The following is a 27,125-nucleotide window of genomic DNA, read 5'->3' on the forward strand; positions in this document are numbered from 1 at the left end:
GTAGGCATTCCTAAACAAGGGGACATCTGAAGAAAGTGGTCAGGCGGATGGGGACAATTCAAGCACTGTGGACAACAAGCATGTCAGGAAGAGGGGGGGATTTAAATATACTGGTCCCTGCCCGCAAAAACAATTTACTAATTTAATGAATTTAAATAATTTATCCTTACACATATGCACCCATATTAATAATCCTTATTGTCCTTGCTTGCAATCTATTACAGCTACAAAAGAAAAAATCTATTTCATGGTACACTCTTATTTATTGTTTTTGAAGCACCATGCTACATCTTTGCACAAATTGCCCCTGCTACATCTACTATAGGTACATGAAATTTTCTTCTGGGTCTAGGTTAAAATCTATGTGCCGCAGTGTGCCATGTACAGTATAGTACTGTACATTTGCCCTATGCAGTTTGCATAGTCCCAGCATCTTGAGAAGCGCACTGGTATTATAGCTACAGGGCTTAGCTAGCATATTCTGTTACTGTCTATTGAATCTCAGTTTTGTGAATTTGTAACTAAATGAAGTTGCTGAAGTATATCTATAGCTATGCATGCTCCAAATCCTATTTTATTAGTGTATGACGTATCTAGCTCAAAGTAAACTGAGTCAGAGGAAAATACAGTGGCTTGGTATCACTGAACCAATTTTAACCGATTCCTTGTATGGCAAACAGGCTCCCGTCTCAAACCTGTGCCATACTGGCCAGCCCCCAGATGATTCCTGCAGCTGGGGGCCGGCATTAATAGTCGACATGCAGCGATTACCGCGGGCGGCTATTAATCCTTTAGATCGCCACTGTCAAAGTTGACAGCGGCGTCTAAAGGGACATTTAAACCATCCCTGGTGGTCCAGTGGGGTGGATCGCCCCCCCCCCTGCAGCGCGATCGTGGGGGGGGGGGGGGAAATCCACTGCTGAGGTAGCCAAAGGGCTTACCTCACGTCCTATGCCGGCTGCTGCGCTGTGAATGATAAAGCCTGGCAGGACCAGGCTTTATCAATTGAGCGCAGAGCACACAGATCAATGTGGTTCTATGAAACCACATTGATCTGTATGAGGAATCTAATGATTCCTCCAAAAAGTCCCATAAGGGAACTAAAAGTGTAAAAAAAAAGTTGAATAAAAAGTTTTCAAAAACACCCATTAACCCCTTCCTTATTAAAAGTTTAAATCACCCCTCTTTTCCCGAATTCCATATAAAAAATATGTAGCCATAATAAAAAAAAACATATCTTGTATTACCGTGTGTGTAAATGTCCAAACTATAAAAATATATCATTAATTAAACCGCACGGTCAATGGCGTACACACAAAAAAAATTCCAAAGTCAAAAATAGCGTATTTTTGGTCACTTTTTATATAATGAAATGAATAATAAGCGATCAAAAAGTCTGATCAATACAAACATGGTACCACTAAAAACTTCAGATCACAGTGCAAAAAATGAGCCCTCACACCACCCCATACACGTAAAAATAAAAAAGTAGTTTTTTTTTGTTTTTTTTTATGTATAACTTTTCATGCATGTAGTTATGAGTTTTTTTTTTCAGAAGTAGGACAATATCAAACCTATATAAGTAGGATATCATTTTAATCGTATGGACCTACAAAATAAAGAGAAGGTGTCATTTTCACAGAAAAGTATATAAACGGAAGCCCCCAAAATGACAAAATTGTGTTTTTTCTTAAATTTTTTTTCGCTTTCTCTGTAGATATTACGGTAAAAAGACTGATGTCATTACAAAGTAGAATTGGTGGTGCAAAAAAAAAGCCATCATATAGATTTTTAGGTGCAAAATTGAAAGGGTTATGATTTGTAAGAGGTAAGGAGGAAAAAACGAAAGTGCAAAAATGGAAAAACACTCGGTCCTTAAGGGGTTAAAGGCATTTGGTGAACTTTAAACAGATATAAATATTTATTTGGTAGTATTTTAAGGGCATGACTAGCATTCGCCACATTTGAATATTAGATGTGCTAGTTATATTTGGTCTTATACACATTTTTGCTTGCGTCTGCTCTTTATTTGCTCCTTTAAAATGTTGAGTAAGGCAGTTGAAGAGTGGCAGATTAATACAGAGTCTTTTGTCAATAATTAACAGGTTTCAATGCTTTAGATATTGTGTTCTAGCTCCAATGTATAAGTGTCGGCTGCCCACACAGTGTAACCGGCTGAAAGAATAAAGCTTGCTTTGGTTGCACAATTCATTTTCTTAATCACTTTAGATAAATATTGAAGAGAGTAGGTGTACAAAGAATCAGCAGGTAAGTTACATCCATTTTGAGTATTAGTCTTGTGATAAGGCGCTTACAGTCTATTATGCAATTTACAGTTTGTTATGCAGAAGGAAAATGTGTATTGGTTGCATCATAAAACATAAAGAGTAGCTCTTATGGGTAGTGCTAACATAACTGAAATTATTTTGTATAATCTTACTTTTGGTTTACAAAATGTAATTTGAAATTGTCAATGTTCATTTAGACTGCCTTCTAAGAACATATAAGAAATAAAACAGAGTTCAAAGTTTAGGTTACATAAGATAATATCTGATCCTTTAGTTATTCATTAAAATAAACATAGATTTTGCCATAAAATTTAAGTTCATAATTGTGGCTATACATTTATAGTCACATTGTGCATCTGCATATTCTTCTTTATCATTTAAAATAAATGAAGAAATAAATAAAACTAAATAGATAACATAAATTATAAATTTTTCCCCATAATATTAATTTAGTCTGATCCCTACTTGAAAAGAGGAGGCAATGTTTTCCTTTCTAGGGCAGTTTGATTCATGCATTTTAAGAATAAATCACAGAAAAGCCAAAGTAGTTTTTAGTGGTAGGCTGTGTAAACAATGATTTATGGCATTCTGTGTGATATATACTTGGTCATGCTCTACCTGATGTGTAACCTTTGTGTAGAACATATTTAATTCAGCTTTCCTTTGTGTACAGTTCTTGCTCCATGCCACCATTTTCAACAGGCAAAGCTTAATTTATTACAAATATAACAAATATTCTCCCTGCTAAAATCTTGTATCAAAGGGGAGAGTGACACAAAATATATTTTAGACAAGCCCTAAAAAACATATAATTCCAGTATTTTAAACATCCCTAGTGATAATATGTGTCACGCCGAGCGCTCCGGGTCCCACTGCTTCCCCGGAGCGCTCGCAGCGCGCCTGTATATGCAGCGCTCCGGTCGGCACTGCTTCCATGTCTCTGGGGGGACGCCATCCGAGTTACGGGATGTGCCTGCTCTCAGATCGCGCCCCGTGTCTCTCACCTGCCCCGTCCTCCTGTTCTGTCCCGGCGCGCGCGGCCCCGCTCTCTAGGGCGCGCGCGTGATGGGTCTCTCAGATTTAAAGGGTCAGTGCACCATTAATTGGTGTCTGGCCCAATTAGTCCCAAGCACTCCCTACACTTTATAAACCCGCTTCCCCTTCCTGTCCTTGCCGGATCTTGTTGCCTAGTGCCCTGTGAAAGCGTTTCTGTGTGTTCCATTGCCTGTGTACCCAGACCCTTGCCGTTGCCCCTGACTACGAACCGTTGCTGCCTGCCCAGACCTTCTGCTATGTCCGACCTTGCTCTTGCCTTGTCCTTGTGTACCGCGCCTGTCTCAGCTGTCAGTGAGGTTGAGTCGCTATTGGGTGGAACGACCTGGGGGTTATAAAGATCACAGGGTGTTCTAGCAGTTGGACCCCCCACAATTATAGACTTATTCCCTATTCTGTGGATAGATACATGTTTATGGTAGGGAAACCCTTTTAAAAAATAAAATAAAACAACTTAAAAAGACAAGTTCCTGTAAATATATTTTAATCCCCATTTAAGCAACTATGACTCAACCCTGTCTCATAGATAAAAGTAACAAAGAAAACAGAGTCTGCACTCACCAACCAAAGGTAATTCTTTATTTCACCATGTCAGGCATAACAGGCTGGTGGGGGCGGGTGGGACCGGGACAGACTGTTTCACGCTAACCGGGCACTTCTTCCAGCCAGTATACCGCTTGGTTAGCGTGACCACAAGTCGTCTTCATACATTATAATGCCCTCTCACATTGCCGCAATACATTATAATGCCCTCTCACATTGAGGAGACCTCCGTGCGGCGTTCTGAATGATCGGATCCCCGCAGCAGCGCTGCGGGCGATCCGATCATTCTTTGAAATCGCGTACTGCCGCAGATGCCGGGCTCTGTATCGATCCCAGCATCTGAAGGGTTAATGACGGACGCCCGCGAGATCGAGGGCGTCGGCCATTGCCGGCAGGTCCCTGACTGCGATCAGCAGCCGGGATCAGCCGCGCATGACACGGGCATCGCTCCGATGCCCGCGGTTATGCACAGGACGTAAATGTATGTCCTGGTGCGTTAAGTACCACCGCACCAGGACGTACATTTACGTCCTGCATCCTTAAGGGGTTAAATGCTAACACAACCTAGTGGCACTCATAACAGTAGGGTTTGTCCCTTATCTCTCCTCCTCTTATCATCAACTCCATAATAAGAGTTGCAGTAATTCTGCCATTTTCAAAATGTTTACATTAATAAGAAATTATATCTCTTTCCTGAAGTATAGGGAATTGTGGAATGACAGAGAGCAAAGTCAGCTGAAATGGTAAAGTGAATATTTTTACCATGAAACAAATTATGAGAATTCAGCCCTATAGCTGTCATCTCTTAAAGCGTCATAGAAAATATCTTGAAAAAGTACCTCTCATGATCTTGTTAAATTTTATAATCCTCCCAGTTCACTGCTCCCATCATGTTAAACCACCCCCTGCCTTTATTTTTTTATTATTTGTTAGTTTTCAACTTTAATATTGCTCTGTATTTTTTGCTCAGTCAGATTCACAGACTGGGAAGGGGTGTTACCCAGCAGGCGTGACATCATCTGAAGCCATACAGGGGAGAACTTCCTCCTTCACTCTGCTAGTTTCTGTCTGATGTCTTATATATATTTCACACCTTTAATAGACTGATAGACTGAGCTGGTTTACTGCACACAGCCCTGATGCCAAGATTATAAGTTTTTTTAAATTACCATTCAAATGCATCCATTCCTCTTCCATAATACTTGATATAGCAGAGTAAGAGTAAGCACCAACATAAAAAAGATTAGTAAGGTACATGTGACCTGGGAAGTCAGTTATATAGATTGTACATTCATTGGGCTTTAAAGTAATTTCGATAAATGTTCAAATAAAGGCTCATAAAATCAGAAGTTAAAGTTTGCATATAAGATATAACAGTCTGATACTCAGTGTAAGTTAGACATTTGTGGTCACTAAAATCAAACTTTCTCTACAAATGTCAGAGTTTATAAGAAATAGCAAGTTTTGTTGAGGCTAATCCAAGAAGAATAAAAGCTGCTGTATGGTTCTCGCATATGATTGATAAACTAAAGTCAATTTGCATATAAATGATAACTCGTAATCAGGATATTTGTGATGCAATTAATTATTAGAATTGCTACTTTCTCTGGCATATCATGGATTAAATAAGTATGATTTTAAAAAATGTAGTTTGTTCCTATTATGGACTTTTAGGAGCTATGAGACTCTTATAGACAAAATCTGAAGATGGTGCCATCTTCAGGTAGCACGTCTCTTTCTCTTTTTGCACTGGTTTATACACTTGATATTATACCCTTTTAGCAGGGCCGCCATCATGGGGGTACAGCCAATACCCCAGTAAGGGGCTCGGGGCCTTAGAGCTGCCACATGCTGGGACTGGTGCTGGCACGGTCCCTGCATGTGCATAACCGGACCTTTCACCCATCGCACCCCCCTGTGACTGGGCCAGCAAGTGAAGGGGGGGGGTGCCCTTTAAGATGCACACAGTGTTGAGGGTGTGCTCGGCTGCGATGACTGACGTGATGGAAGGAGACAGCGGCTCCGTTCTGTCACTCCAGCCCAGGCTCCCTTTGCGGCAGCCACTCTGCAGAGGCTGTCAGCACAGGAAGCCAAGAGAGAAGAGGAGAGACAGGAGCTATGGTGTTTGGTGAGTGGTGTTTTTTTTTTTTTAATGGAGCTGTGTGAGGGGGCATGATTATATATGGGGGCCATCTGAGGGGGCATGATTATATATGGGGGCCATGTGAGGGGGCATTATTGTGTGTGGGGCCATGTGAGGGAACATTATAATGTACAGGGGGCATTAATATGTATGGGGGCAATGTGAGTGGGCATTATTATGTGTGGGGCCATGTGAGGGGGCATTATAATGTATGGGCGCCATGTGAGGGGCCATTGCAATTAAGGGGACCATGTGAGGGGGCATTATAATGTATGGAGGCAATGTAAGGGGACATTATAATGTATGGGGGCAATGTGAGGGGGCATTATTATATATGGGGGCAATGTGAGGAGGCATTATAATGTATGGGGGAAATGTACAGGAGCATTATTGTATATGAGGGAAATGTGAGGGGGCATTATAATGTATGCAGGCAATGTGAAAAGGCATTATAACGTATTGCGGCAATGTGAGAGGGCATTATAATGTATTGCGGCAATGTGAGAGGGCATTATAATGTATGAAGACGACTTGTGGTCAGCAGATGGAGAAAAAAGAGAAAAAGAGAAGACGCCCCCGAGTATGTAACTGTAATCACTTATATGGTCTGCCGCACCTGTGCACAGCTCAGATCTACTTCTATATAGAGGTTATTGATCTTTTGTATAGTGGTTCTTATTCAATAACAATATTGCAGTATTGGTCAGTGGTAATGGTAGTGGTCATGGTGTGTAGCGGAATTACAGTGGGGCAAAAATGTATTTAGTCAGCCACCAATTGTGCAAGTTCTCCAACTTAAAAACATGAGAGAGGTCTGTCATTTTCATCATAGGTATACCACAGCTATGAGAGACATAATGAGAAAAAAAAATCCATCAAATCACATTGTCTGATTTTTAAACAAGTTATTTGCAAATTATGGTGGAAAATAAGTATTTGGTCACCAACAAACAAGCAAGATTTCTGGCTCAGACCTGTAACTTCTTCTTTAAAGGGGTACTCCACCCCTAGACATCTTATCCCCTATCCTTTGGATAGGGGATAAGATGTCTAGGGGTGGAGTACCGCTAGATGTCTGATTGTGGGGGTCCTGCCGCTGGGGACCCCTGCAATATAGCATGCAGCACCCACCTGTATCTGCTTCCAGCAGCGCTGGAGGTTCTGGCTAACGACCACGGGAACGGAAGATCGTGACGTCACAACTCTGCCCCGTGTGATGTCACGCCCGCCCCCTCAATGCAAGTCTATGGGAGGGGGCGTGTCCCCCCTGCTTAAGCCAAGACATGTCCAGGCCCATCTAAAGTATGCTAGAGAGCATTTGGATGATCCAGAAGAGTATTGGGAAAATGTCATATGGTCAGATGAAACCAAAGTAGAACTTTTTGGTAAAAACTCAACTCGTCGTGTTTGGAGGAGAAAGAATGCTGAGTTGCTTCCAAAGAACACCATACCTACTGTGAAGCATGGGGGCTGTTTTTCTGCTCAGGGACCAGGACAAGTGACCCATGTAAAGGAAAGATCCCCATGATCCCAAACACACCGCCCGGGCAATGAAGGAGTGGCTTCTGTGTTGCCCAGCAACAGCCCCAAAACATCACTGCTCTAGAGGAGATCTGCATGGAGGAATGGGCCAAAATACCAGCAACAGTGTGTGAAAACCTTGCGAAGACTTACAGAAAACGTTTGAATATAACAAAGTATTGAGATTAACGTTTGTTAATGACCAAATACTTATTTTCCACCATAATTTGCAAATAAATTCTTAAAAAATCAGACACTGTGATTTTATGGATTTTTTTTCTCATTCTGTCTCTCATAGTTGAGGTATACCTATGATGAAAATGACAGGCCTCTCTCATCTTTTTAAGTGGGAGAACTTGCACAGTTGGTGGCTGACTAAATACTTTTTTTGCCCCACTATATATGTCCCTTGTATAGTGGTGTTATTATTTATACTAATCTGTGTATAGGGGCTTTTATTTCCTTACAGTATGGTGGTATTATTTAGTCACTGCAGAATTAATATGTTGTCTTGGAGTGGCAATATTATTTTATGTTTCTCAGTATGATACTAAGATGAAATCCAGCGTGTGCCACAGTGAGGAGGGGGGATGGGGGGAGAACTACAATCTGTGTAAGGGGCCTCAAAATTTATGATCACAGCCTTTTAGCCCTTGCTTATATTTGGTGTTTTCTTTTTTGAGTGATTGGATAACTTTGAGGGCTGCAACCTAGGGACACTATATACAGGAGTTTATGCTATTTTGAGCCCTATGGTAGGGATTTATCAAGGTTTGTGTAGGTAAATGTTTTTGTACAACTTTAAACTGTGTGGTGGAAAATGTGTATGTACAACAAATTTATTAACTGGTGCAGGGCATGTGTTAAATGTGGTGCTGATGCACATTTTTCTATTTAGTACACAAGTTTGTATGGTGCCTTCTCTGGGACTTTTTAACCCGTTTGCACCTTTAACCTGTTGGGGACGAAGGGCTTATGCATACGCCCTTGCGTCCTGGTACTTAACCCCTTAACGACACAGGACATATATTTACGTCCTGCGCCGGCTCCCGCGATATGAAGCGGGATCGCGCCGCGATCCCGCATCATATCGCGTCGGTCCCGGCGCTCATCAACGGCCGGGACCCGCGGCTAATACCACACATCGCCGATCGCGGCGATGTGCGGTATTAACCCTTTAGAAGCGGCGGTCAAAGCTGACCGCCGCTTCTAAAGCGAAAGTGAAAGTGACCCGGCTGTTCAGTTGGGCTGTTCGGGACCGCCGCGGTGAAATCGCGGCGTCCCGAACAGCTGACCAGACACCTGGAGGGCCCTTACCTGCCTCCTCGGTGTCCGATCGGCGAATGACTGCTCCGAGCCTGAGATCCAGGCAGGAGCAGTCAAGCGCCGATAACACTGATCACAGGCGTGTTAATACACGCCTGTGATCTGTGTAAAAGATCAGTGTGTGCAGTATTATAGGTCCCTATGGGACCTATAACACTGCAAAAAAAAAGTTAAAAAAAAGTGTTAATAAAGGTCATTTAACCCCTTCTCTAATAAAAGTTTGAATCACCCCCCTTTTCCCATAAAAAAAATAAAACAGTGTAAAAAAAAAAAAAAATAAACATATGTGGTATCGCCGTGTGAGTAAATGTCCGAACTATAAAAATATATCATTAATTAAACCGCACGGTCAATGGCGTACGCGCAAAAAAATTCAAAAGTCAAAAAAAGCGTATTTTGGTCACTTTTTATACCATTAAAAAATGAATAAAAAGTGATCTAAAAATGATTAAAACATCGTAAAATCATACCGATAAAAACTTCAGATCACGGCGCAAAAAATTAGCCCTCATACCGCCTTGTACGTGGAAAAATAAAAAAGTTATAGGGGTCAGAAGATGACATTTTTAAACGTATAAATTTTCCTGCATGTAGTTATGATTTTTTCCAGAAGTGCGACAAAATCAAACCTATATAAGTAGGGTATCATTTTAACCGTATGGACCTACAGAATAATGATAAGGTGTAATTTTTACCAAAATATGCACTGCGTAGAAACGGAGGCCCCCAAAAGTTACAAAATGACGTTTTTTCTTCGATTTTGTCGCACAATGATTTTGTTTTCCGTGCATTTTTGGGTAAAATGAATAATGTCACTGCAAAGTAGAATTGGCGACGCAAAAAATAAGCCATAATATGGATTTTTAGGTGGAAAATTGAAAGGGTTATGATTTTTAAAAGATAAGGAGGAAAAAACAAAAGTGCAAAAACGGAAAAACCCTGAGTCCTTAAGGGGTTAAGGATGAAGGGCATATCCATAAGCCCGTGGTAATTTCGGTCCCCGCCGCGCGCCAGGTGGGGACCGGGGTGACTGCTGATATCAATCAGCAGGCACCCCGTGCAAATGCACAGGAAGGTCATTAGACCCCCCATGTCGGCGATCGGCGCAAATCGGGGGCGGGGGGTTAACTTTCGTTTTCCCCATCCTGCCCACCCACAATAGGCGGGGCAGGACGGGGAAACGACGGGGACCGGGCACCGAAGATCCACTTACCGATCCGGAGGCTGCGGGCGATGGAGATCAGCGAGCGACATGTCGTGCGGCAGAAGAGGATGGCTCCCTGGATCCTACAGAAGCCGGTAAGTTGCCTAGCAACATCTGGAGGGCCACAGTCTGAGACCGTTATACAGTGGTCTCTAACCTGTAGCCCTCCAGATGTTGCAAAACTACAACTCCCAGCATGCCCAGGCAGCTGTTTGGGCATGCTGGAATATGTAGTTTTTCAACAGCTGGAGGGCTACAGTTTGAGACCATTATACAGTGGTCTCTAGACTGTATCCATCCAGATCGTGCAGAGCTACAACTCCTAGCATGCCCAAACAGCTGTTTGCTGTCTGGGCATGCTGGGATTTGTAGTTTTGCAATATCTTAAGGGTCACAGTTTGGAGATCACTGTGCAGTGGTCTATAAACTGTAGCCCTCCAGATGTTGCAAAACTGCAAATCCCAGCATGCCCGAACAGCAAACAGCTGTCTCATCATGCTGGGAGTTGTAGTTAAGTACCTCCAGCTGTTGCATTACTACATCTCCCAGTATGCCCTTCGGCGATCAGTACATGCTGGGAGTTGTAGTTTTGCAACAGCTGGAGGCACAATGGTTGGAAAATACTGAGTTAGATAACAGAACCTAACTGAAGGTTTTCCAACCAGTGTGCCTCCAGCTGTTGCAAAAGTACACCTCCCAGCATGCACGGTCTGTCAGTACATGCTAGGAGTTGTAGTTTTGAAACAGCTGGAGGTTTGCCACCCCCCCCCCCCCCCATGTGAATGTACATTCACACGGGCAGGTTTACAGTAAGTTTTGGGCTGCGACAAATTTTTCACCGCAGCGCAAACTCCTAGCGGGAAACTCAACGAAACACATCAGTGTGAATGTACCCTAAAAACACTACATTAACACATAATAAAGGGTAAAACACTACATATACACCCCCTTACACTGTCCCCCCTGTCTACTGGCGTAGAATACCCCTATGTCCACCACTATGCAATCCCTAATTTAGACCTCAAATGCGCATGGAGCTCTCTCATTTTGGAGCCCTGTCGTATTTCAAGGAAACAGTTTAGGGCCACATATGGGGTATTTCCGTACTCGGGAGAAATTGCACTACAATTTTTGGGGGGCTTTTTCTCCTTTTACCCCTTATGAAAAGGAAAAGTTGGGGGTTACACCAGCCTGTAAGTTTAAAAAAAAAAATTTACACTAACATGCTGGTGTTGCCCCATAATTTTTTTTTTCACAAGCAGTAAAAGGAAAAAAAAAGACCCCCAAAATTTGTAACGCAATTTCTCCAGAGTACGGAAATACCCCATATGTGGACGTAAAATGCTCTGCATGTGCACAACAAGGCTCAGGAGTGAGAGCCCACTATGTACATTTGAGGCCTAAATTGGTGATTTTAACAGGGGTGGCTGAATTTACAGCAGTTCTGACATAAACGCAAAAAAATTAATACCCACATGTGACCCCATTTTGGAAACTACACCCCTCATGGAATGTGACAAGGGGTATAGTGAGCCTTAACACCCCACAGGTGTTTGACGAATTTTGATTAAAATTGGATGGGAAAATGAAAAAAAAAAAATTCACTAAAATGCTGGTGTTACCCTAAATTTTTCATGTTCACAAGGGAAAATAGGAAAAAAGCCCCCAAAATTTGTAACCCCATTTCTTCTGAGTAAGAAAATGTAAAGTGCTCTGCGGGCAAATTAAAATGCTCAGAAGAGAAGGAGCACGATTGGGAGTTTGAAGAGAAAATTTGTCCGGAATTGTAGGCCACATGTGTTTACAAAGCCCCCATAGTGCCAGAACAATGGACCCCCCCACATGTGACCCCATTTTGGAAACTACACCCCTCACGTAATCTATTAAGGGGTGCAGTGAGCATTTACACCCCACAGGTGTGTGACAGATTTTTGGAACAGTGGTCCATGAAAATTAAAAATGACATTTTTCATTTGCACAGCCCACTGTTCCAAAGATCTGTCAAAAGCCAGTGGAGTGCAAATACTCACTGCACCTCTTATTAAATTCTGTGAGGGGTATAGTTTCCAAAATGGGGTCACTTGTGGGGGGGTCCACTGTTCTGGCACCACGGGGGGCTTTGTAAACGCACATGGCCCCTGACTACCATTCCAAACGAATTCTCTTTCCAAAAGCTGAATGGCGCTCCTTCTCTTCTGAGCATTGTAGTTTGACCACAGAGCATTTTACATCCTAACATACTCAGAATAGATGGGATAACAAATTTTGGGGGGCATTTTCTCCCATTACCCTTTGTAAAAATTGTAAATTTGGGGGAAAAACTGCACTTTAGTGAAAACATTTTTTTTTTCATTTACACATCCGATAGCTGTGGGGTGTTAAGGCTAACTGAACCCCTTGTTATGTACCTTGAGGGGTGTAGTTTCCAAAATGGTATGCCATGTGGGGTTTTCTGCTGTTCTGGCACCATAGGGGCTTTCTAAATGTGACATGCCCCCCAAAAACCATTTCAGCAAAATTCCCTTTCCAAAATCCCATTGTCGCTCCTTCCCTTCTGAGCCCTCTACTGCGACCGCCGAACACTTGACATACACATATGAGGTATTTCCTTACTCGAGAGAAATTGGGTTACAAATTTTGGGGGGCTTTTTTTTCTATTACCACTTGCAAAGATTCAAAAACTGAGTCTACAAGAACATGCGAGTGTAAAAATGAAGATTTAGAATTTTCTACTTCACTTTGCTGCTATTCCTGTGAAACACCTAAAGGGTTAACACGCTTACTGAATGTCATTTTGGATACTTTGAGGGGTGCAGTTTTTATAATTGGGTCATTTATGGGGTATTTCTAATATAAAGGCCCTTCAAATCCACTTCAAAACTAAACTGTTCCTGAAAAATTCCGATTTGAAAATTTTGTGAAAAATTGGAAAATTGCTGCTGAACTTTGAAGCCCTCTGATGTCTTCCAAAAGTAAAAACATGTCAACTTTATGATGCAGATATAAAGTAGACATATTGTATATGCGAATCAATATATAATTTATTTGGAATGTCTGTTTTCCTTACAAGCAGAGAGCTTAAAAGTTAGAGAGATGCAAAATTTTAAAATTTTTCATCAAATTTTTGAATTTTTCACCAAGAAATGATGCAAGTATCGACGAAAATTTACCACTACCATAAAGTAGAATATGTCACGAAAAAACAATCTCGGAATCAAATTTATAAGTAAAAGCATCCCATTTATTAATGCTTAAAGTGACAGTGGTCAGATTTGCAAAAGATGCTCCCGTCCTTAGGCCCATAATGGGCTCAATCCCCAAGGGGTTAATGTGCACATTTTTACAAATGCTAAAAAAAAATTTTTCATTTATTGTTTTTTAACACTGGCATTAGGTGAAGGATAAATGAAAAACGGTTATTAGTATGATGCTATCTCTGCAGGTATGTGTTTTTGGAGTGTGCCCATGATCACTTTCTCACTAATGTCAAGCAAAAATAAATATATGGAGATAGATAGATAGATATGAGATAGATAGAAATGAGATAGATAGATATGAAATAGATAGATATATTGATATGAGATAGATAAAAATGAGATAGATAGATATGAAATAGATAGATAGATAGATAGATAGATAGGTAGATAGCTAGATATGAGATAGATAGCTAGAAATTAGACAGATATATATGAAATAGATAGATAGATAGATAGATAGATATGAGATAGATAGATATGAAATAGATAGATAGATAGATATGAGATAGCTAGATATGAGATAGATAGATAGATAGATATGAGATAGATAGATAGATATGAGATAGATAGATAGATATGAGATAGATAGATAGATAGATAGACAGATTTGATGGAATAAATGTATCCCTTTTTTTCACTTTATGGAGTGCTGCACTGGTTTCTATTTTAGATAGATATATAGATAGATAGATAGATAGATAGATAGATAGATAGATATGTGGTATGCCTCTGGGGTTATAGGGTAGTTGGGGTGTTGTTGTTCTGGATAATAAAGAGTGCTGTCAACCCTTGTCACTCGTGACGCAGGGTGAGGGTTAAATACTGTATTGGTGCTGGACCTATCGCCACCCTTCCCAAGAATGATAGGTGAATGCGTAATAAATGGATTGTCCACAACCACTGTTTAACTGAAAACTTGCAGGAACTTTTACTGAAGATTTTCTGTAGCTGGCAATATCAATAACAGTCCAGATAACAGAGTCTATTTCTAGTTGAGCAGCGATTGACAGTTGGTTGGGATCAGATAAGCTCAATTTAGCTCTTAGAAAATTCCGTAGCATAGATCCGCTGGATTTAGGGGTGTGTTTAGGTCCAGTGATCTTGCGGAGAGAAGCGGGGAATTGTAGATATATAACAGCTTTGGTATAGGCCGAGGCCGCAAGGCTCTGGCCTAGTAAACGTACTTGAAAGTTGCGGAGGTCCTACCTCGTTCAGTGACAGCAACCCAAGAGAGAGATTAATGGCCGCAGCTCCCTTATATGGGCAGGGTCTGAGCCATTTTTGACCGGTCCATAACAGCTGTCACTCACTGTTACACGGCATTGTGGGTGAACACATGACACAAGAACCACCTAAGGTCCTTCAACATACCATAGAGTTCTGAGTAACGGGTCACATGACCTAAGGTCCTGTGACGCCAAACAAGTGAGTAATGCAATATACATATTTACAATGATAATTGTTATAAATATTAACTTACTAAGGGGTGACTAGGGGCTAACTAGGGAAGCGGACCCCGACAGTCTTAGGGACTCTGACTTTGGGGACCCCCACCAAGGCACAGTATGAAATACGGTGCCGGGACACCACAGATAGATAGATAGATAGATAGATAGATAGATAGACAGATAGACAGACAGACAGACAGATAGGCAGACAGAGAGACACACAGACAGACAGACAGACAGACAGACAGACAGACAGACAGATAGATAGATAGATAGATAGATAGATAGATAATGCCTCCAGTTTCTTCCTATCAGCACTGGCACCTCCCATGATGTAATCTGGCACAGATTGTTTCCCCATCTTTCCCCCCTTGACAATAGGCACTGGAGCCCCCCAGTGTCTGGGCCCTACTGATAAGTGTAGCCTGCCTGATCCCACCCTTCACACACTTACAGTCCCTTAGCTAGAAGCTGCTGTGCAAGGCATGCAGTGCAGTGTGTATGAAGGAGACCTCCACCCTGCACACTCACATTCACATTCCATAGAATCCCCTCACAGCACACACAGCACACAAACAGTTAATGCTGCTCAGCAAGACATGTGAGGAGGAGGGGGAGTCAGATAGAGAAAGCAGGCAGCAGAAACTCAGGACAGGAGGCCTGCAGACACCTGCAGCTGCAGGGAGATAACTGGTAGGTAGAAATACTCACTGTTTTTATTTGATACCTTGATAAGTACAACCATGGATGCTGGGCATTGACAGAAGTCAGCTTTCCAGCAGGAGGCGCTGTACCAGGCAGTTCTGGTGGGGATGGCTGGTGTCATTGATGGCTGAAGGCATGGTAAACTGAAGCTGAATTCAACGTACGATGGCTCCTGACTTACCCTCGTATATTTATCTCATGTTGAAGGCATCGGGGGATCACTGTATATGCATCAGTCATAATCTAAAAAATGTATATATATATATATATATGTACAAGAGTAATACTGTATAAGCATAATCAATAGTGCTACATGCTGTTGTTATACTTTGTAGTTTTATTTACCAATGTTGTTTACAGGCCGTTTTGTAAGACAGGCATGATCCTGTGTATATTTGGGACAAATTAAGGGCACTGCAACTAATTCTGCAACAAATCTCTAATGATGGATCCCTACCACTGCATTAAAGTTACTACAAATTTGTGAATAACAACTAAAGCTAATTTCTTGTGTAAACCAAAAGTCAAGACAAATCCTGCGACGAATGAACCCACTTTTCAACCCAAAAATCAGGTAAAACCTTTGATAAATTACTGCCTATCAGCCCCATGCAGTCCCATGTACTGGAATACCAGATGTAAAGATTCTAAGAGCTTAACCTCCATTCACATATAATATATACACTAATATATAATAAACCTAACAAATAGAGCCTGCTGGCATTACAATGCAGTCTTTTTCTTAACATTTGGAGCCTTTGCATTAGGGGTCTATTACTTTGTTAGAGCCTGGGCCTGTCATAGGAATCTCTGGTGCCTGTAGTTCAACATTTATTTTGTATATTGCCCACCCCTTCACTATATAAGATTCTTCCCAGCAGCGTCATTTTTGCAGTTTCATGTGGTTGTGAGAGGAGATTGAACACTGTCTGTGCTTTTTCTAAAAGCAAATGAAATGATATACTGAATTGATAGTTAGTGTTAGATAGGGTTGGTTAGTTTAGAAGATAGGTTATAGTGTAGGTATAATGTTAGTTAGTTGAAAGATATAATCGCGCATGCACACTATATGAATTTCATTGCGATTTTTGCATGGAGAAAAGTGAACGAACATAGCGAATATGCGAATTTCGTGAACATAGGACGAATATTCATCCATATATTTGCGAAATATCGCGACTTCGAATAGGGCCCCGGACCCTCATCACTAGTTAATAGAGGTCTGCTGCATCCAATATAATTCCGCAAACATCGTCAGTATACATTGTGCAGTAATCTCAGCCAGTCAAAAAGTGTGTTTATAAGTAATATATATCTGCTATCTAGCCTGTAGTTTTAATAGCGGTCTGTTGCATTTCATACAGTTCCAAAAACACTGTCAGTACGCATTTTGCAGTAATCTCAGCCAGTCAAAAAGCATGTTGATAAGAGGTTTCACACTTGTTCACAGGTCATGAGCTGACATTGGAACACATTGTTGCTGATAACGGCACAAACATTGTCAAAGCGCTGCCTCCAGGTGGCACTCTCCCTGTTTGATACACCTTGTGGTCAATCGTTTCTTGAAAACTTGTCCAGTGGTGTCTAAGTGCAGAAAGATTTGTGTCCGGTTTAGCAGTTCGTATGCTTTTAAACATGGCTTGCTTCACCTACAGCGCCAAAACGGTCTTCCCCAACCCCATCTTATTTGCTACATTCCATCAAGTTAGAACTCCACCTTACACATATTGGACCGCCTCTACCAGCGCAAGGCGGGGACCGGCTTTCTCATGCAACAGCAAGATGATTTCTGGAGCCAGTGTAATTTACAGTTCAGGGATTGGAAGCTAATTAGAGACACTTGTCGTGTGCTCGTGCCTTTTGAGAAGGCTACAAGATACATCAGCAAGGAAAACAGTGACATTAGCGATGTTATGCCTCTGATATTCCTTTTGGAGCAGACGCTGATGGCAATATGATGGTAGAAGGAGGGATGGAAGAGACTTTACATCTTGATGGCAGCAGTACAGATGTTCTCCTTGAGGAGGAGTTTGATTAGGAGGAGGTAGTGGGACCTGAGGAGGAGGATTTGGAGATGGACTCTATGGAAGAGAGAGGGGACGAGGACCTTACTCAAGGCAACACCGATGAGGACGAGGAGGAGCATGACCCACCCTGGCAGTATGGGACGGATGTGGAACAAGCTGGCAAAGATGGGTAGGTGTATGCTTTTCTGCTTACACAATAACAAGCATATTGTAAGCTTGAAGGGAAGAGAGAAGTGCTGGATAACCACACTCTCAGACGCTCTGTATTTACCCAAAATGGGGGATTTCTTCACTTCTTAGAAGGAGGCTAAATAGGATTTGTATAAGGAGAAGCTACGCAGCCAACTTTCCACTGCTTTCCAGCAACAAACACCTGCTGAACGGGAGTCCAGTCTCCACTCTCCACAGAGCCAAGGCTCATCTACATCTGGCAGCACTACCCCAGCAAGAGGCAGGAGCATCAGCAGTGGCAGCATCTTGATGTTAGAGCACATGATGGCAAAGTTTCTGCATCTTGTATGCTCCTCTGACATGAGTTATGAAAGGGAAGTAAACCACCACCTGAAAAACCAGGTTGAGGCTTACCTCAGGAGTGCCCTTTCTCTGACGGTCACGATGAGCCCAGATCCCATAGATCATTGGCCAGATTTTGCCCAGTTTCCCATTAATGTGGACAAGATTGTCAGCCAGCAGCATGGAAAAGCTGACTTTTATTAAAATGTATCAGGCATGGATCAGTGAGGAATTTACGCCTCCTGTGCCACATGCCACTGATTAGGCAGTACTACCCCCACCTTTGCCGGATGCTAGTGACATGTGTCTGCCATCTCATGCTGTATGCTAGTGACATCTGTCCATTATCTCATGCTGTATGCTATAAACATCTGTCTTCCATCTCATGCTCTACGCTATTAACATCAGTTAGCCACCACCTGCTGTAAGAGGGCTACTACAAGTAACATAAATTCACCTTTACCCTACTTCCTGCCAGAAACCATCATCCCCAGAAAAGGGATAATTTTTTTGGCTTTTCATACAAGAGCTATTTCTTCTTCAGTCTTAACTATTTTAGAATGCCAATTCTGTTACTAATCCCATAAAATTGATAAATTACATGCCGGTTTCTTCATTTGCTAGACTGAGAACTGTTACTATTCCCAAAAAAGGGATAATTTTTGGCACGCTAGGATAAAGTGATGGTGTCTTCCCATGCCTCTGTGGTGTCCCGGTACCATACATTGTACCGTACCTTGTGTGCTAAGTCCCCAAAGTCAAAGTTCCTGCATACCGGTAGGATCCTCCTAGTGGGATAACCCCTTGTCACTAGTGTTGAGCGGCATAGGCCATATTCGAATTCGCGAATATTCGCGAATATATGGACGAATATTCGTCATATATTCGCAAATATTCGAATATTCGTAATATTCTCGTTTTATTTTCGCATATGCGAATATTCGCGTATGCGAAACTTAGCATAAGAGAAAATTCGCATATGTGAAAATTAGCATATGCAAATTTTTGCATATGCGAAAATTCGCGCCCCAGTCTCACACAGTAGTATTAGAGTCTTCTTTACACCACATAAGCTGGAAGCAGAGAGGGATGATCACTGTGATGTGTACTGTGAAAAAAAAAATGAATATTCGTAATTACGAATATATAGTGCTATATTCGCGAATATTCGCGAATTCGCGAATATGCGAATATTCGTGAGCAACACTACTTGTCACCTCTTCGTTCTTTAATTTTATGTGTTTGATGTATATAATTTATAGAATTAATATGTATGTATAGTACTTCCAGGACCTTAGGTCACATGACTATTAAGCCTACTGTTAGGTTAAGCTTAATGACCTTCCAGGTCACGTGAGTGGGTCACATGATGTACCACAATGCTTTGTGAAAGGACTGACAGTTGGTGGAACCAATAAGCTATGAGTCTGCCCCCTTGCCATATAAAGGCGCTGTATCCAATGATCGCCCCGTTGTTTCTGATCATCTCTAGAGAAAGCATCCCTCTGTACAATTCTGCAGGAGAACTTAGGCCTGAAGCCTGCTAACTTCAGCCGAATACAAAACCGTGAGTTCAACTAAACTATATCCTAAATCTACGTGACTACTGAACCTAAAACCAAACCTTAAATTCAGTGGAACAGCGTAAAGCAAGCCTCAGAGCTTATTTCCCTACAAGGTACCAACCAACTGTGAGGAACTTAAAGTTGGTCCTCTGTAAAGACTGTTACTACTGTTAACCTGCATAAGAAGTTGCAGTAAAGTTATTTCCAGTTTACTAAACCTCCGGTTGTGGACAATCCTTTATTCCTCGCTATCGTTCTTGGGACAGGTGGTGGTAGTATATATATATATATATATATATATATATATATATACATATATAGAGAGAGAGGAAGACCCCCCCCCCCCGCATCATGACAGTTAAGGGTCAATCCAACACCCTTTCATCACTTCACCACAGCTGCACCCTACCTACCCTACATCCCCACAAGCTCGCCACACCTCCATGTGCATATTAACACTGGCAGGCATCTACCGACAACCAGGGAAACTTTATGCTGCTTTATTTTAGTGAGAATAAAAAAAAAAAAAATGGGCGAGCTGGAATAGTTACCATTAGTTACCGCTTGTCGCCATAACTGATCCTTTAAAACACTTTTAAAACTACTTGAATACACTCCAAACAGTTTAAGGGGTTTAGAGCTATTAGGCAGTGTTTTAAATATGTTTAGGGGCTGATTTCATTGCCGGTTCGAACTGAGCCGAACCGCACTCGCAATTTGTGGAAAGTTTGGCGAGTCCTGCAAAGCAAACTTTTCAAAAGTTCGCTCAACTCTATTGTCCACCATAACAAATTGGATCCTCCTTGATGTTTCCTACTAGCTAAAGTATTTGCAGGTTTGGAATTCACTGTGATATTCCACAGCTTGTACAGCACTGTTCTTGTCCATGACTTTCTCTGGTATTGCCATGTAACCTAATTAGAGGCTAAGATGTATACAGTGATCCCTCAACATATGATGGTAATTCGTTCCAAATAAACCATCGTTAGTTGAAACCATCATATGTTGAGGGATCCGTGCAATGATAAGTATAGGAAGTTGTACTCACCTGTCCCTGCCGCTCCGGACCGTCACCGCTGCCCTGGATGTCACCCTCCCTCGCTGTCGCCACTTCCCTGGGTTGCTCCGGGATCGTCGCTCTTCATCGCTGTTCATCGTTGCTGCGCACGCCACTCCTATTGGATGACGGAATGGCATGCGTGGCGACGTGATGACGACGAAGGAGAGCGATGGCCATGCAGGCGATCCTAAAGAGGATGGTCCGGAACGCCGGGGACAGGTGAGTGATCATCACCGCAGCACATGGAGCACCTTAAATGGCTATCCGGCAGCAGCTGAAGCAGTCTGCGCTGCCGGATAGCCGTTTATGTGATGGCCTGACATACAAAAGCATTGTATGTTGATGCTGCCTTCAACATGCGAGAGGCCATGTCGGGGAATTGTTTCTAAAATAAATAATTTTTTTTTTTAAATCTCCAACAATTCATATACCATCCATTAGGAACATTTTCACACCTTTTAACTTTTTTCACATTTTGTTAAGTTGCAGCCTGTTGCTAACATAATAAAAAATCTATTGCACTTACTATCCCATAACGAGAATGTAAAAATATAAAGTATTTAAATCCTTGACACTTGACATTCAGCTCTGGGGCCTCCTATTTCTCTTAATCTTTGATATATTTCTATACTTTGATCTAAGTCCACTTGTGGTAAATTCCCTTGCACTGTATGTAGCTCATATTACACTGCATTGATAATTTAAAAATGTCTTTATTCTCTCTCTCTATTTTATTTATTTTTTACATGCAGCACAGCACAATGGATATGAGGCCAGTCATTGTAGTCCATGGTGGTGCATGGGCAATACCGGATCATCTTGCAGAAAGCAGCACAAATGGAGTTAAAAATGCCGTTACCCGTGGATTTTCCATACTTGCTAATGGTGGTAATTCTCTGCAAGCTGTAGAAGCCACTGTGCGAATCCTAGAAGACAACATAGCATTTGATGCAGGTATTCAGATGAGTGATCTCAATTATTTTCTTTATAGAATATTCACTGTGTGTATTAGTTACAGTCACATTAATAGTAAAAGGTTTTTTTACCAGGCACGGCCACTAAACAGTATATAGATTTAACTGTTTTCAATCCCTTTCACTGTTTTGTGTGGACACCGTAGTGCTAGACAGTTGGCAGGGTTGCTGGGTATTGACACCCTGCCAATCAGTGATTAATGGCCTATCATAAGAATATCATTTGCCTGCAAAATCCTAATTGCCGGAAAAGCCCTTTGAATACTGTAGTAGTTAGTTGCTTGAAGGAACTTAAGTTTGATTCTGGAGTACCCCTTTTAACCAGCGGTTCCCTCCCAACCAGGGTGCCTCCAGCTGTTGCAAGACACATGGACTGATATCTTTCAGCCCTAAAAAGGGCTTTTTTGGGTGCTGTCATTAAAGCAGATGTTACACTAGTGCTTTAGAAGTAAACTGGACCCTGAATACACCACCGAGCAGCAACCTAGCTATCGCTTTCCCTATACAGCAGGAGCAGCTTCTCTGACCCTCCCCTTCCTAAGCCTGCAGCATGCTGAATGAGGGTAAAATGGCGTCCGTGCAAGAGGTAGGAGGGTCTGGAAGGGAGGGAATGCTGCTGATTGGCTGTAATGTGTCTGCTGACTCTGACTCACAGGGTCGAAGTTTACTGCAATGTTAAAGTATAGGGGGTGGATCGAACTTCACATATGTTCGCCCGGCGAGGCGAACGCGGACATGCTAAATTCGCCGGTAACTGTTCGCCGGCGAACAATTCGCTACATCTCTATTGTGCAGTCTTTCAATTGTCAGTTCAACTTGAGAAAAAAACAGACATGGTCACAAATCCACAACATGCACCCTGATCTAATGCTTCTCAGCAACATTTATTAAACTAACAGGTCTTTAGTGTACTTTATGATCATGGAGTGCAAACCCACTAGCCACGTCACGGCCACCTGTAAGTAGTGGGTCCCTAGCATCCCTAGCATAAAATGGGGCAGCACTGAGTTACGACCACCACTGCCCCAATACCAGTGCCCACAGGGGGAACAACCCAATTGGCAGAGCAGCCTCAATGCCACTCAAACCAGTCCCTAGGCCGCGCCACCCAAAAGACAGAGCATCGGGGCAGCAACGGACGCCAAACAGCACCGCACCAGTGGGAACAGATGTCAGTGTCTGTGGGGTGGCGTGGCCCAGGGACTGGTTCAAGTGGCATTGGGGATGCTCTGCCAGTTGGGTCGTTTCCCCCTGGGGGCACTGGTGTTGGGGCGGCGGTAGTCGCCACTCAGTAGTTTGATAAATGTGCTGAGAAACATTAGATCAAGGTGCTTTTTGTGGATGTGTGACCATGTCTGTTTTTTCTCAAGTTGATTTCAATTGTCATTGTTGTCTTGTCTCAAATCTTGTAGAGGGGGAGTAGGAAGGGTGTGAAATTAGAGCTGAGTTTTGATGAAGGGCTGATAGAAAGCAAAGCATTCTGGGAAATGCAGTATTGGGAAGCTTTTCCCTAATGTCGGAGTACTTCATGCTTTGTCTGCTGAACGGATGCATGAAAATACAGCAAATATAATTTTGGTACAGCATGTATGCTTTATGCTTTACTATTGTAATGGTCTCACTTAAAACAGGAATAATTTTAGACCTAAAGTATAATGCTCCCTGGGGAAAAAAATATTCTTCCTAGTGCCACTTATTGGAGTTAGCTTCCTTGTAAGGGAGTACTCAACCCTTTACAGAGCTTTGAAACATGACTAGAGATTACCACCAGAGATTAAACCAGAATCTAGTCCAAATGGAACAGGCTGATAATCCATAGTCTTGAAAACTTTTTTTTTTCTTTTGCTACTCTGCATAGTAATAAGTGTGGTCATAAGAAAAAATATTAATTTTTTCCAACCACAAAAACAGAAACATTTTTCAGTTATATTTTCATTTTAGCTAATGTATTTTTAGATACCATTTCTGCCCTCTGTATGTGAACCTATTGTTTCTAATATTGTGTGTGATTTCATCTAGTGAGAAAAATATCTGCAACCCAAACTATTTAGCTGCACACTTTTTGATTAAAAATGAAATGTTTACGGTTAAAGCCACACACTGATATTATTATATTGCCAACAGCACAGTATTTACTTAAAATCTTGTGACAATAAAAGGAAATATCTCCCACTGTAATCAGGTCTAATAGCTGCCAGGATGGTTGTAGTAAAAAGCTCTGAAATGGTATTTCTAATATTTTTCCACAGCTTTAGGGCAATGATGTTTGCTGTGTCTCAAACTGAATTGCTTCCTACAGGTCATGGGGCTGTGTTGAATGCGGACGGTGATGTGGAACTTGATGCAATTATAATGGATGGCACAAATCTTGCTGTAGGTGCAGTTTCTTGCATCAAGAGTATTGCTAACCCAGTCATGTTTGCACGCACGATCATGGAACAGGTAACCAAATATTTCTATTCTTATTCTTTCTTTTACTTTAAATTCCAAATTGCATATAGAAAAGATACCAAACACAACACTAACTAATAGAAATTCAATGATAGCAGGAAAGTGCAGGGGCGTGGCCGGAATGGAGAGCTGAGCGGTCGCACGCTACTGTGCTCCTGCTAGCCCAGCTCTACTAATCCTGATATATTTACGCTGACCGGGTCCTGACTCACCTCGTGGCCCTTGGGGAGTTGTGGAGGCCCTGCTGTGTCCTCCGGTGAGGGTCTCGGGTGCCGTCGTGGAAGGAGTGAGAAGTGCGGAGTAGTGACGGCGTTGCAGGAGGGAGGAAGTTGAGGAGCTGTCCGCCATTGTGGGGACTTTCATGACCATGGCTTCTGATTGCCCTGGAAACTCCCGCGCCCTGGAAGTGCTGGTGTGGGCTGAGGGCTGCAGTTGCTGGGAGGGAGCAGGGTGAATCTGCATTAACCCCCTGTGCTCCCTGTGGACTTTACTGTCACTCAGGACTTTTTCAGCCACAGAGGTGAAGTGGGGTCCCCTCCACTATCTTGGATTTAACCTGAGGGGCCTGCACAAAGGTCTCTGGCCCTACTCTGAAGAAATCAGCCCCCCCCCTTCTGTTCTTCTGTGTGTGCCCAAGTGCTGCTGGATTGTGACTGTGGTTGAAGCTGAGCTGTCCTTGCTCTTCAGGCATCATCTTCAGCTAGACATGACTCCTGTGCACCTACCCCGCTGGCCTCTAAGTTCTCAGCGCAGGCCGCTAAGGCTCTCAATTTGCCAGGCCCGTGGAGGCTGCAGATGGATTGTCTCCTGTTCCTTCCCCTCCTATGTTCTCTTGCTCTCCTTGCTCTGAGAGGTATGGTTCTCCTCATCATTCCTCCTGTCCAGCGGATTCTGTGGATCAGAAGTTTACACAGTTGTTGGCAGCGTTCACCTCTTGCCAAACCATGATGATTTCCAAAGTTGATGAACTTAGGCAGGACTTTGTGATACTTCGTCATGAGACTTAAAAGCTCCGTAAACGCACTGGGGAGGTGGAATGCCGGTTCTCCACTATTGAGGATACTCTACAACCTATTCCTCCACAGTTGTCCTCCATGCAACAGCAAATTAAGACTGTGCTGGAAAGAGCTGATGATCTTGAAAATAGGCTCTGGTGCAACAATATTAGACTGGTGTGCCTCCCTGAAAAAGCGGAAGGCTCGGATCCTGTGGCCTTCCTGGAAGAAATGGCTGAAAGTAATTTTGCCACCTGACACCTTCTCAACCCTACTTTACAGTGGAAAGGGCACATCGGGTTCCGGCCTGGCTGCCTCCCCCGGGGGCTCCTCCTAGACCATTTCTGGCAAAGCTCCTCCACTATAGAGACAGAGACGCGATCGTGAGAGTTGTACGTATCAAAGGTGAAGTGCGCTTCAATGAAAGCCACATGGCCTTCTATCCAGATTTCTCTGTGGAGCTGAGCAAATAGCAGACCAAGTTCACCGAAGTTCATCTCCGACTGCGTACCTAAGGATACCGCTATGCCATGCTGTTTCCAGCTCACCTTAGGGTGGTGAATGGGACTAATACCAGATTCTTCACCTCCCCTTCAGATGCTCTGCAGTGGATGCGGCTCCTAGGGCTTCGGATGCGGCTCCCACCGACTGAGTTCCTGATTGACTGCTGCAGCTGGGCTCTTCTATGCTTTAATGTTTAGCTAGTTAGTGCTAGGGGTTAGGCTTGCCCCCCTATGTACAGATTCTGGATTTCTGCTATGGACTCCCTGCCCTATTTAAGAGGTCCCCAGTGATTTGGCCCAAGTTTGTTTAGTTAGTTTGGGTTGGGTTGGTGGGAGGGAGTGGGATTGTTTGGGTCGCTAGGACTCTTACTACCTCCGTTAGTTTAGTGTTTCAAGGTCTAGGTCTACACAAGTATAGTGTTAGACAGGGTTTTGTTGGGGATGCATTTGTTATGCACTGCATTTGTTTTTGTGTTTGTTTTCCTGTTTGTTGGTTTGTCTAGTCCTGTGTTTTGTCTGTGGTGTCCTTGCTGTATGTTCCCGGGGGCTCCCAGGAGATGCTGCTTTGGCCCAGGTATGATGGTATCTATAGTCTGCCCTCCCAGTATGGCAAGATAGTGCTCTGCCATGTCGTACATCTTCTGGCGATTGTTTTTTCCAAATATCAAGAATGGGGTCCCTTAGAGTTGTGAGCTGGAATGTTAGAGGTCTTAATTCCAAATTTAAATGGGCTCTGTGTCTGGACTTTGTCAAAAAACAGTCCCCTCACCTGATTTGTTTGCAACAAACCCATTTAACCGGTCAGAAAATACTTGCTCTAAAGCGGGCATGGATAGCGAGGGGTTCCACTTATTCTTCCTCTGCAAGTGGTGTCTCTATTTTGGTTATTAAATCTCTTCCCTTGGTCATTGATCAAGTTGTGTGTGATAATTTTGGGAGCTTTGTGATTATCCAGTGTTCCCTGCATGCCTTTAGTCTTCTTTTGGTGTCTGTATGTGTCCCCCCCCCTCCATTCCATGTTGAGGTCTTAGAATGTATTACGTCTAAATTGTTAACATTTCTGCCTGTTCTCCTTATAGGTGACTTCAATGCGATCCCAGATCCGGGTGTCGATCGCACCAGTGCAGTAGATTCTGGATCTCCTGGTCTTAATAACTGGAGTACAGTGCTGTCCCTTACTGAGGTTTGGCACTGGAAGCATCCGTCTGACCCAATTTTCTCCTATTACTCGGCAGCACATAAATCATTCTCCAGGATAGATTTGGCATTTGCCTCCTCTGATCTTCTACCTATGGTAAGGGATGTCTTGTAAACCACTAGGGGATCTCTGACCACTCAGCGCTTATAATTTCTCTGGGTCTGACCCAGGTCGTCACTCCTCCAAGGTCTGGCAGATGCACCCCGGCTGGTTGCAGGAGGAGGTGGTGACTACTTGCTAAAAGCCCATAGTTGTTTCTGGGAACATAATAGGTCCCACCCTGACAAATTGGTGCAATGGGATGCGTACAAAGCTCATGTTCTGGGAGCATTTATGGCTGAAGTGGCCAGT

At 42.8% G+C, this 27,125-nt stretch overlaps 1 protein-coding gene across 4 annotated transcripts in view; it reads left to right on the top strand.

Moving 5' to 3' along the window:
• LOC130361992 (isoaspartyl peptidase/L-asparaginase-like) overlaps nucleotides 1-27,125 on the top strand; it is a 170,322-nt gene that overhangs the window by 89,475 nt on the left and 53,722 nt on the right. For 2 of the 4 annotated variants that reach the window (XM_056565804.1, XM_056565805.1), the window contains 2 exons: nucleotides 21,406-21,607; nucleotides 23,927-24,069. In XM_056565804.1, coding sequence (XP_056421779.1) covers nucleotides 21,415-21,607; nucleotides 23,927-24,069 — 336 coding nt within the window. In that variant the 5' untranslated portion in view covers nucleotides 21,406-21,414. Of the gene's footprint in view, nucleotides 1-15,324; nucleotides 15,477-19,436; nucleotides 19,596-21,405; nucleotides 21,608-23,926; nucleotides 24,070-27,125 lie in introns of those variants that run through there. The other 2 variants (XM_056565802.1, XM_056565803.1) reach the window with 2 other exon arrangements.

This window comes from Hyla sarda, chromosome 3 (genome assembly GCF_029499605.1).
Source record: "Hyla sarda isolate aHylSar1 chromosome 3, aHylSar1.hap1, whole genome shotgun sequence".
NCBI lineage: Eukaryota > Metazoa > Chordata > Amphibia > Anura > Hylidae > Hyla > Hyla sarda.